General features: G+C 41.7%; 1 protein-coding gene across 1 annotated transcript; it reads left to right on the top strand.

Moving 5' to 3' along the window:
• Positions 1-8,607: 8,607 nt before the first annotated feature.
• Positions 8,608-12,559, top strand: rpl7l1 (ribosomal protein L7-like 1). The gene is made up of 6 exons (XM_056427771.1): positions 8,608-8,676; positions 9,054-9,162; positions 9,281-9,444; positions 11,273-11,410; positions 11,483-11,592; positions 11,707-12,559. Exons 1-6 carry the CDS (start codon positions 8,663-8,665, stop codon positions 11,913-11,915), a joined length of 744 nt encoding a protein of 247 aa, XP_056283746.1. The 5' UTR covers positions 8,608-8,662; the 3' UTR covers positions 11,916-12,559.
• The last annotated feature ends 62 nt before the right edge of the window (positions 12,560-12,621 follow it).

Here is a 12,621-nt window from a genome sequence, read left to right as displayed (position 1 = left end):
AAAAAGGACCGGATACACCCGTGCTGCAGGCGAGTCTCACGCGCCGAACCCTCTGCTGACGGCACATTTCAGTGACAAAGAATCTTAAAACATATTCAACCTGCTCAATGAATTCTGTCACTTCAGGGAAATGACAACTGTTTTCAAGTTGGCCGATAAAGTCGCTGCTGTGTGGGCGAGTGAACAGCGGAATATTCTACATGTTTCAGACGTTGACCGGGTGGAAGAGGCTTTTAAAAGAGTTTGAGCGGTACTCCAACCACAAAAGAACTGACTGCAAAAGAATAGACCTGTAAACAAACTAACCCGGTGAATCGAGCCCGTCCGAGCTAGAAGAAAATTTGTTCGAGATGCAAATGACGGTGGCCTTAAGGGACATTTCACACAACAACTCTGCCGGTGTTCTAATGACAGCGACCAGAACTCGGTTAGGAGCAGCGGACCAAACACACGTCTGTGTCGCCGTCTCCATTAGCGGCTCGTTGCAGGTAAACAAGCGCACGGCTCACACTAATTCGGCGTAATGATGAGTTGTAGTTTTGGCACTTTATGCCCTTCGTATAATTGTATGACGTCATATTTATTACGTCATTTATATTGCCGGTCCGTGAAAATAATTTCTGACACGGAACCGGTCCGTGGCTCAAAAAAGGTTGGGGACCGCTGCTGTAGAGCTCCATTGGCCTTTGGCTCATCACGGCATTTTGACTTTAACGAAGGCTCCCTTCTGCTTAAGTGTCCCAGTGAGTCATGACTGGAATCGCTTCTCCATTCAATTTTAAAGTGAATTTAATGGGGACTTTCCAAATGTCGCAAAAAATAAATGAGGTGCATTTCCATCAACTGGTTTGGAGCAGATAAATTCTGCTACAGCGTAGTTTGATCTGAAGTTGGCGCTATAGGCTCCGCATGGCTTGTGATACAGACAGAGAAGGAGAATAAGTCACCTTGGCCATCAGAACCATGCACGGTAGAAAAAAAAATTGAGATAAGTCAACTCTTTTTCGACGAAAACAAAAACAAAAAAATCACTCCGACAATGGGGAACTTTTTGCACAGTTTTCAAAATATGCATAAAGATAGTGAATGGACCGTGCTAGCCCCCTGAATATGAAGCAGCTGAATGGAATTCAACCCTTCATGATATGACTTTTCCTACCATGACTGTTCAAAATGTCTGTTGTAAAGAAAAAGGCCTATCCATCAAAGGGATTAATAATTTAAAAAACAATCTGGCCAAATGTTAAGCAGACAAAATTCTCTGTTGCCAGGTGGCATTCCCAAATTTCCTGTTAGTTTTAGCAACTTAAATTTAAAAAATACTTTATTTCTCAAAGGCGTCTAGCGACCAAATTAGCGACTCATTCAGATCATCTAGGAAAAAAACTTTCATTATATTCAACTCTACTTTATTCCCTTAACTTCAAAATAGCTCAACAATACTTGGGGGCATGACTGCTTGAAAGTATTGCGTTTGTTTGAGCAAACACAGAAACCCTCCCACAGGCTTACTCGCTGTTTAAACTACGGCACTAGTAACCTGCGGCCGGTTTTTCAAAAGTAATCGGATCGGATTGGATCAAATCTTGAAAATGGGTTTTTCAAAAGGAAAAAAGGATTCAGAAATTGGATTGGATCACGCAATCCAATCTTGTTCTTGATCCGGATCAAACCTTGAGTTTGGGTTTTTCAAAACTTTTTGGTAGGATTGGGATCTTTTTGATCCCAAAAATCAGGATTAAACTGATCCCAGCAGGAGGATGGATTCATTGTGAATATCAGTAATAAAACTAGGTAACTAAAATTGGTTAGTACAATGTATATAATACAACATTTATATAATTATTTTTACAGTATTTATATTTATTCATCAATTTCACTTGAATTGTTCAACAGAAAGTACATAAAGTAGGTAGGCTATGTAGGCTATCAACCTTTCACTACAGCAAATTATATATTATAAATATTTCGGCGCCATAAATTAATCCCCCAAAATGTCTTTGTTTATTAAACATTAATCAAACTGAGTATCCACCGCAACAAAGGATCCTAATGGTCATTTGCCAACCTAAACGGATATAAATTGAAAAAATTTGCTTCAATTGACCTTCACTAAATCCTTTGATTGAACCAAAAAAAGAAAACTGCAAAGTTACAAAAGAAAAAAGTGGGAAGAGCAGAAGGGGGAGGTTGACAGATGAATGATAGGTAGACAATTAAAGAGAAGCAGGGAGAGGGGGAAGGAGGGAGGGGAGGAGGAAGATTCAAACAGAGCTGATGATGCTGTTAAATGCCTCTATCTTCCTCCACACAGCCATCTGAAGCTGTTCAAAGCCACTCTGCCCACAGCAGATGGTCATTCATTTTGGATGGCTAGCTTCCAATCAAAGTGTTTGTTAACAATGGCCCGGCGCCATCGGATCAACGCTTACAGTGATCAGATGGCACTTCTTATGGCGCGGCGGTGTCCCCCAAAAGATCGCCCATCAACATACTGCAAGATTGATGGGAGCATCAATTGCTTATTGATGAGATAAGACTTGATTTGACGCGGCGTCCAATGCAAGCCGCAAATGGCAACAGTAAATAAATTCCCCACGGGTGCAGCAGAGTGAGCTCCTACGACATCGACAGGGGACAGTTGGTGAACGTTGCCAGGCAGCACCGGCACCGACTGGAATGACGGTCTCCCGGTGTCAGACGCTAGCCAATCAGAAACCTGCAGTGTCATTATTATGTACTCGGGAACTGCTCCAAAATTGATCATTGATGGCAGGAGTAACTATGAGGGGACATTCTGAGGATAACAACTAATATAATAAAATGCTTGGAATTAATTTATGAGGTTTTAACCAGGTGATCCGTAAGTGTCTTTAAATCTGCATCCTCTCAACTGACCAGCAAGGGGCAACTCAACTGGTTACAAAAAGTCTGGTTGCATAGAAGTCTATGAGAAAATTACTCTCTTGATTTGTTACCTCAGTAAACATTGTAAAAACGAGTCACCCCTCCACATTCCAAATATGGTAACTTATGGTCATTGGTTGCGAAAATAAACTTGGCGACAACCGTAAACCAAGAAGGGGAAGGCTACATTTCCAGACTTGATGCTTTAAAACAGATTTAACCTATAAAATAACACAAAAAAACATAGTAAAATGATTTTAAGTTCTTCTTCTTGCAAGAAAAGCAAACGCTGATGACAAATTTATAAAAGAAAAGAATGACTTGCAGGGTTCACTTTCTTTGTGTAGCGCAATGGCCTCTTACTTTGCCACTCACACACTGCAACAGGTATCAGATGACACAGGAAGACCAGAGAGCAGTTAGATGGAAAAAAATGTCTATGTCTTGTATTGCAGGTGACCAAAGGTACCAAACGTCATGTTTTGTGCTTTAAAAATGACTCTTTTTTAATATGGGGTCAGAGCAGTTTCAATAATTGCAGATGTACACAGAGAGACTCACAAATGCAAACACAAAGATTCACAAATGCGTACAAAACAATTCACAAATATATTCGATTCACAAATGCACACAGAAGGATTGACAAATAAATTACTCACAAATCTACACAAAATGATTCACAAATACATTCCTATGTACACATAAATAAATTACGATTTGTTTGTTTGTCGATCGCACTGCATTTGTTTGTGGACTGCTACACATTTGTGCATGGGTTTTTGACTCTCCTGCCATGGCTCAAATTCGCAAATCTGGTTTTTTTCAACATAGACCTATTTGTAGCCAATCAGATGTCGCCATCATATTCGACCAGTTTTTTTTACCAACAGCTAAAATAAGTGCATGCAGAATAATTCAGAATTACAGTTGCAGCAGGCATATATTTATATTGGATAATTATAAACCCACGGTATCCTCCCTGCCAAGAAAGCACTTTCTCACTCCCAAATTGGTGGATGCTTGGTCAGTGGCCCTACGCTTCAAACTATGACTCTCTAAGTTCGCCTCTAGTGACAGTCTTTGTTAAATGAGTAGTGTCTTTTCAAAACAATATCTTTAGGTTTACTCATGCAATAAAAAAGCATTGTTAGGTTGAGCAAAAAATGAGGTTAAATAAGCACGTATGCTTTCACACTGGACAGGAACAGCGGTCAATCACCTGGGTGGAAGCCCTGTGTTTGTGTGACCCATAAAAAAACACATCTCCCACACAGTCTTTCTTGCTCTTTATACCACGCCAGTTGCTTTTAGCATCTAATAAAGAAACTGATGGGTTTACATTGGTTTCTGTTGGAAGCCCACTAATGCTGAATATTTTTCACCAAAGTTGAAATATTTCAACTTGAGGCGAATTAGGCAAATTTTTGGCGCCGCATAATTCGAGTCACACGCAACAATTCGCGTCTGTACATTGACTTTGCATGGGATCTACTGACGCGAAACATTCACAACGCTTTGTGTGAACGCAGCATAAGAACAGCTATGGTGTGCGGGTATCAGACGCCGAGGGCCACTGACCAAGGGTCTGCATTTGATGAGAAGGGAGTGAAGCAATGTGTTGTCCTGGCAACAAACAGCAGACAGGAAAGTTGGCAACTCACTAGTGGAGCATTTAGCAGCTACACAAATCATAAATGCTAATGTTGCTCCATGTCCAAATAATTAAATTGATTTATTAGACTTTATTATTGTCAAAAAGCATTACAGACATGGAGCGCTTACAACTATAATAATGAATTATAGACATGGGCGTCATAGAAAGTGCTAACGCCAGCCAACTGTTAGTTGTAAGGATGAGAACATGAGCATTGTTGCTTTACTCATACAGGCAACAGGATCTTACAAATACAGCTGGGACTGAACGCCTTCAAGCTTCCAGAGCCTACTGCTCTTTCTATGAGACAGATGTTGACTGTAATGATGCTCGGGCGTGCGTGGCCAACCCATGCACCCATTATGCATGGACCAACAGAAGCGGTCCAGTCAAATCAACCATCGTCTTTTTAAGAGAGACTTTGATCGTTCCCTGCAGGCTAATGGCTGAGCCCACGTTGGACCCCCGTGTTCTGCCTCCTCCCAGATCAACTACGGGGACACTCAGCCTGCAGGAGCAAAGGGGTACCTCATTGAATAATGGTAATGTAACGCACTGTGTTCTGTATGGCTCTCTAGCATCACCTACTGACGGCCGGTGTGCAGTACCTCCCATAGTCACAGCCGTTTCTCAATTCCAAGTTGACTGAGTACAGACTTGTGTTCTTTTGGAGTCTGGACTTGGGAGTTTGGTCTTGGGAGTCCAGACTCCGAAGGACGGGAGGGCGGGAGGACCGAAGGACCGAAGGACGAGAGGACGGTCTTTCTGCTTTTGGAACAGCAGCTTACTTGATGACGTCGCCACATCAGCTGTTCTTGATCATCAGTTTACTCCAATTATTCACTGTAAATTATTTTTTACAGTCAAACAAAATCTCTCTGGGACTCTCCATAGCTCATCCAGCAGTGCGGAGGGAAAGATAGTTGACACCTTGTCCAAGGCACTAAAAGTTCTCTAACCCAGACTGTGAAAAATCATATATTTTTATGTACACATGTTCATACATCACAGTGGTTTACATTGTTTGCCAGTTTTTTTACATCTGTAACTGGTTATTATTTTTTATTGATTTTGTAATATTCATTTTACCATCTGTTTAACTTATTTTTTATCTACAGGACTGTCTCAGAAAATTAGAATATTGTGATGAAGTTCTTTATTTTCTGTAATGCAATTAAAAAAACAAAAATGTCATGCATTCTGGATTCATTACAAATCAACTGAAATATTGCAAGCCTTTTATTCCTATCTCTAAATATTAGAATATCATGAAAAAGTATACTAGTAGGGTATTAAACAAATCACTTGAATTGTCTAATTAACTCGAAACACCTGCAAGGGTTTCCTGAGCCTTGACAAACACTCAGCTGTTATAAATCTTTTTTTTAACTTGGTCTGAGGAAATATTAAAATTTTATGAGATAGGATTTTAGAGTTTTCTTAAGCTGTAAGCCATAATCAGCAATATTAAAAGAATAAAAGGCTTGCAATATTTCAGTTGATTTGTAATGAATCCAGAATGCATGACATTTTTGTTTTTTTAATTGCATTACAGAAAATAAAGAACTTTATCACAATATTCTAATTTTCTGAGACAGTCCTGTATGTGAAGTGTATTTTACTTTTCTATTTTTCAGTTTTTTTCGATTGTCTCACCCATCTTTGATGGGTGGGATTGAGGAGTGAATTACATTTAAAGGAACAATTGATCCTAAAAATCTAAAATACCTATTTATTTTGACCCTCTTCCCTTTCGTGCTTTTAGTCCAATTGTTTTGGTAGGAGTTGGCTAGTCTTTTGTAAAGCGGCCATCGATATATATCTGCCTTATCTTCAGTATAATGGGACTAAATGGCACTCGGCTTTTGGTGTTCAAAGCGCCAAGAATCCATTTGGAAAACTCAACTGAATGTTATTGAAAATAATCCACAGACTTTATTGTGAGCAGTTTCAGGTAAGAACTAGTCCATGTACCTTTGGAGAGCAAACATAGACTGTATATGTTGAGGTAAACTGTAATTTGGGCTATTTAGATTTTGCACAGAGTATATGCTTTAGGGTGGGCTCACTGTGATTGACAGGTCACTGCTGCTTCCAAAGCCGTATATGTCGTCGCTACGTCAGAGACAACAGACAACACGGCGATAGCTGTAAACCAAGATGGCTCCTTCCAGGCCTCAAAACGGCGGTCCACGAACCAACGTGTAAAGTCACGACTACGTTCTCTACACATCCTTAAATTAAAGATAACATTTAAATAAACCTAACACTTATTAGCAAGCAACTGGGGAGGTATCATGATTCCCCAGAAAACACAAATTTAAAAACACACACCAAAAATAAAATCACGTTATCATGACTGCCATATTTCCATCATACGATGATGAGGTTAGGGAGTTGCTTCTTGCTCACACAGCTGTTAGCTCAGATCCCTGCATCAAACGTAATGAAAAACAGGTCACGCTGAAGCATGGACGGATTAAGAAACCACGGGCCCCTGGGCCTGGACCTGTCAAGGGCCCCCCCCCCCCCCCCCCGCAAAAAAAAAAAATTGTACAAAATGTTATTCTTTTTTTAAACATCGCTAATAAAACAGTCCATATGGAACAACGATACCAGAGCTGAGCAGACAACATAACGCGAATTATATGACCATGACATGAATGACTTAAGCCTAGCATATACCGGCTATGGCGCATCTTGTCATATCATCATATCAATACAAAGTTAATAAAAGCGACTTCACGCAGAGGCTCTGGCTTAGGGGCCCCCTGAGCTCATGGGCCCCTGGTGCCGGTAGGCTCGTTCGGTAATCCATCCCTGAGTAGGACTATTGGGGCCCTGTTCCTGACATGAATGACTTAAGCCTCGCATCGTGTCATATCATCATATTCATATCAATACAATGTTAATAACAGCGACGTCACGTGCGGAGGCTCAGGCCCAGGGGCCCCCTGAGCTCATGGGCCCCTGGGCCTGGGCCCGGTAGGCCCGTTGGTTAATCCATCCCTGCGCTGTTACGTAACAGATATATGTCCATCAAACGCCTCATTATGGTGCAAAGCACTCCTTTGAAATTATTCAGCGCAATCCACCGTGCTGACTCTTCGGATATTTCTGCTTCATAAGGCATAAAAGTGACGAGCGGAGAGTGATTGAGCCATCTGGTGTGTGCGTGTGTGTTTGTGTGTGTGTCTGGGGGGGGGGGGGTATGCACTGTATGCACTGTACCTGCAGGGAAGGCCTTTTTGCATCCTGTCTAAGCTGTTTACCTGCAGCACCTGTCGTCGTGTCACACACACACATCTGTGAGCTTAGCGCTGAGCCTCCTGACTCATATGTAGAAGGTCATCTTTTTATTGTTGATTCTTTTTGATTCATTAGAGGTTGAGGTAAGTCAAGGATATGGATAGTTTATTGGTCTGGACCAGAGAGGAGTCGCAGCAACATCCACAAGCCTGTTTCCCCCTCTGAACCACATTTGGATTTTTTTTCCCTGTAACAGAGCAAAGTACCTTTTTGTTTTTCAACCTAAAAAAAACGGTCTTTTCCTAATTGGGCTGCGGTGTAATAGCTCGGGCAACTTCTCACCTGCCAATGTGCGTCCACTAAAAGTGCTTGTTTTTGCCACTAAACAGGATTGTTGACAATTAAAAGCTTGTTTTTGTCCCTCCCTCACAACCGTTACTTTGACCCAGAAACCCCATGGGAGAAAGCTTTCTACATTATTTGCTGACTATTCACTAGAATATAAAAGTCCTCTTACAAAATAATAGGGAGAATAATGTGCCATAATTAGTAGCTACCATAGTCTATAAATAACAACACACGGAGAAGGCGGGCGTGAAGGCGAATGGGTACAACAATACCACGACCATGACGTTGTTATTATACACCATTAAAGAGGCATCGATGAAGTATTGCACTGAAAGTCAGGTCGGTAGAATAGATCAACTGGAAATCATTGACATGTACGTATGTTGTTGACCGCTGGGCGGCAGAAGAGGCCGGTACAGTCGCCAGTCCGCCGGAAATAAAACAAAAAACAAGAGTGGTCTACTACGTCATCACCGAGCGACGCTAGAGTCTCCCGAATTCACCATGGCGGAAGATGAGTATGTGAACGCTTTGTTGATTTTATCTTATCTAAGTCCATCTGTTCTTTCTCTACATGGACTTGCCTGGTTTAAAATGTCTGTAAGATATACATGCATTCATATTTCTATAGAAACCAATATTGATCTGGTCGATGGTGATAAAATGGCTGATTCTAGGGTTTTTGGATTTCACATGAGTCCGAGTGTACATTACGAAGACGCGGGCATGGCGGAGCTCGCGCAATATTTTGCCAATATTCGGCACTCGTTGAGCGCGGTTGAAATGCTGTTTCTCGTATTCTGGTCGCGGTTCGGACGACGTGCCTCTAGCTGGACTCTTCAAAGTCTGTTTCTCATAAAGTTTCCCTTTGTGTGTGCGTGTGCCTTGTTATCAGACCAAAGAAAGTGATCAAGCTCGTACCCGAGTATCTCCTGAAGAAGAGGAAAGCGTACCAGGCCATCAAAGCCACGCAAGCCAAGCTCGCGCTGCTTGAGAAGAGAAAGGTACGTGATGATCACAAAGTGTCTCTGCAACGTGAGCAAAACGTAAATGTCAAACACCATTTCTACACACACCGGCTGCCTGTTTTTTAGTTGCACATACTGTCTGTCTGATTTCCAGGTGTGTAGAGGCAAGCCGCTGAAGTTCAAGCGTCTGGAGGACTTCATGAAAGACAGCCACAGGAAGCACCGCGATGACACGCGTATCCAGAGATCCAAGAACAGACCGAGAACCCCGCTGCCCCCCGCCAAGAACAAGCTGGCCTTCGCAGTTCGCATCAGACAGTGAGTGTTTTGGATCTTTTCAGAGCAGAATGTGCCTTTCTATATGTACACGTACACACAGAAAGCCTTGGCCATGTGACAGGATCATATGGGAATTCATCAGTGGCTGAAACTGTTTTCAATTTGTTTCGTTGTTTTCATACCTGCAAACTTGTCACATTTCGGTGAAAGTCACCGTTTTGAAATCAAAATAGGTCATCCTCGTGATTCGTGTAGATCCGAAGAGTTTTTGGTTTGGGGTGGGGGGGGGTCAACTGGCCGGCCGGCGTTTATGAGATTGCATTGAGACACGGAGAAAATGCGATGTTTTGATCTTCGCAATAAAACATCTTTGATGTATCATGTCGAGTCTTGGCTAATCGGCGTTAAGATGTCGACAGCGTTTGGGGGCTTCGGGTTAGCTTGAATGTCAGCCTGCTACATCTACTGCTGTAATGCTGCAGTTTATCGATACTAACAAGGTATCCGTACGTTAAAAACAATATGATTTAGCATATTTTTTGTATCAATACTTTATTAAAAGAGCGAGATCAGAGCGCACTGCTCCGCTTCGTGTCAAGCTGTCTGCACGCGCTGCGCAGCTCTCACAGCGAGTGAAGTGGCGGAGCTTTTGCCGACTGTCTTTGGCTTTTGTCTGCAATGCAGACAGTCAGTAAAGTTATGTAACTACAATTGCTCATACTGAAGGAACTCTGTATCATCTGGTCAGATACTGATTAAAGGACAATCAATGTTATGATGGCACCATGTAGTTTCATTCATAGCTTGCTGTAGGCTTATATTAATATTACTGCCATTTTAAGTGTTGAAAAAGTTGGTAAAAAGTGAAGCATACAGATATTTTATTTATTACTATTATAGATAAATATACCAGTATCGTATTTATGGTATCATATTGTTTTTATGGTATTGTATTGAAATCTGGTATCATGATTTTTATGGCAGGTATGGTCTTGAAGATCGTGACAGCCAGGTAAAGACATAACAGACTCGAGGAACAGACTCATGGCTCAGCAGAGCACGCGAGACTTGAAGACTTGTTCAGGACAAAAAAAGGAAGTTGGTTCATGAATGACCATATTATATATATATAATGCCAATTTATATTTATTACGATTATTATAGGGCCCGATCACTGACTTAGTCAGAATGGAAGACCTATTGTTCTTAAAATGTTTATTTTTATCTAGATTTGTGGTCAGAACAATCAAATGACCGTAGTTCATACAACATGGATGTGGTGTGGCGACAAAAGTCACCAGCACCCTCCCCCCGTCACCTTGTTCACCCCTCATGAGTTTGCAGGTATGTGTTTTGCAAACATTTTTTTTTTGCCTTGAATCTAATAAAAATATCCTATTGGTTTAAGCCGTTCCTTAATGTACTTAAATGTTATAACCAAACCCTCTTTAAAATGTCTTTGGCCTCCTTGTTTAAAAAAAAAGTATAAGTGGCAGTTGCTTTGGCTGCTGTGCTCCATACTGCTGAATTTCATCAGGATTTGATCAGTCAAGCATTTAAAAAAAATATATATGTATTATTGATTCTGCTCTGCTTGTGCTTTTAGGTATTTATAGTGCACTGGCATAAACATGATTGACTGAATTAAATTACTATTGCTGAGCGGTCGTGTCAGAATACACGACGGTGCCATCTGTAGTACTGGCACAGAGAGGAGATCAATAAAAGCAGAGACGCCGTTTCTTATTCTGCTTTCTTTTCATTGTAGCCAATAGAATTGATACAGATCTTTTAGATTACATCTTTATATGTACACAAGAATACGCTGCTTCGGTTCGGTCAACACTTATCGATCTCTCCCCTTCAGGATTAAAGGTGTCAGCCCCAAAGTGATGAAGGTGGTCCAGATGATGAAGCTGAGGAAGATCTTCAGCGGGGCCTTCATCAGGATCAACAAGACCTCCGTTGCCATGATGAAGACGGTGGAGCCCTATGTGGCCTGGGGGTGAGTAGCTTCAGCTCGGATCAACTTTTTAGGTTTGTTCTGTATCTTAATCATCATGCTCTCCCCCACTAGTTTTCCCAATTTAAAGTCTGTCCGTGAGCTCATTTTGAAGCGAGGTCAGACCAGGATTGGCAAGAGGAGGGTCCCGCTAACTGACAACACCTTCATCGAGCAGCACATGGGTTAGTCTCCTTCCCCCAGAAACAATAATAATTAACACGGCAACGTCATTATTTAAAGTCGTTAATATCTCACTCCGAAAAAATTCATTTAAATTGTCAATGTCTTTTTCTCAGGTAAACATGGCATCATCTGCCTCGAGGACCTCATACACGAGATCTACTCTGTCGGCAGTGGCTTCCGGGTTGCCAACAACTTCCTGTTGCCCTTCAGGTTGTCGGTAGCTCGTCACGCCGCTACGGACAAGGCCGGGCTCCTGAAGGACCTGGGAAATCCCGGATTTCGCAGCACGGACATTAACACCATCATACGGCAGCTGAACTGAGTGATGGGACGGCTACTCAAGCACCATCTACAGGCACACTTCATTTCCTGAGTGGAACGCCAACAACAAATGTTTTTGTTTGCCAGAGGAGCGCAGGGTTTTACCCAGAGTCGTATTAAACATGTCTGTTTCAGTAGCAACTATTGTTGTGGTTGCATGATGGGAGCAGAAGGACCTGAACTAGTGTCTTTGACTTAATTTCAAAAAAATATATATTGATTTTGTAGTTCCCCTGACTACAGATTGCTCGAAGTTGTTTGATGAAAAATACTATTTCCAATCACTGGTGAGATGAAAAATATTGTCTGATAAAGGTACACTTCCCTCCTATCATTAACTGCTTCCTCACGTGCTCTAGAGAAGAATTCAAGGTGATGCCGTGCAACCAGTTTGATGTACACTTGTGGGGGACGTAATTCTACTTGCGCCATGTATTATTCCTCAATTTATCAGAGGAGCGGAACATCACATGGCTGCGTATAATGGGACAGTGATTGTGGCCCCTTTCACCCTGCAGGAGCCACAAACCTGTCTATTGCTAATTCACTCACTACATGCAATAGTGTTAATTGTGGAAAGAGTCTTTTGAAATCAGTTTGGCAGATGCTTTTTTGTTTTTACAATAAAACAAATGATTCAGTGTTTTTTGCAGCAATAACTGGGACGTTTGACGTTTCCAAAAAGGTGCTGTCACTAATGGCAACAC

This window comes from Pseudoliparis swirei, chromosome 12 (genome assembly GCF_029220125.1).
Source record: "Pseudoliparis swirei isolate HS2019 ecotype Mariana Trench chromosome 12, NWPU_hadal_v1, whole genome shotgun sequence".
NCBI lineage: Eukaryota > Metazoa > Chordata > Actinopteri > Perciformes > Liparidae > Pseudoliparis > Pseudoliparis swirei.
Note: the sequence above shows the minus strand (reverse complement) of the source record. Positions and strands in the feature narration are given on the sequence as shown.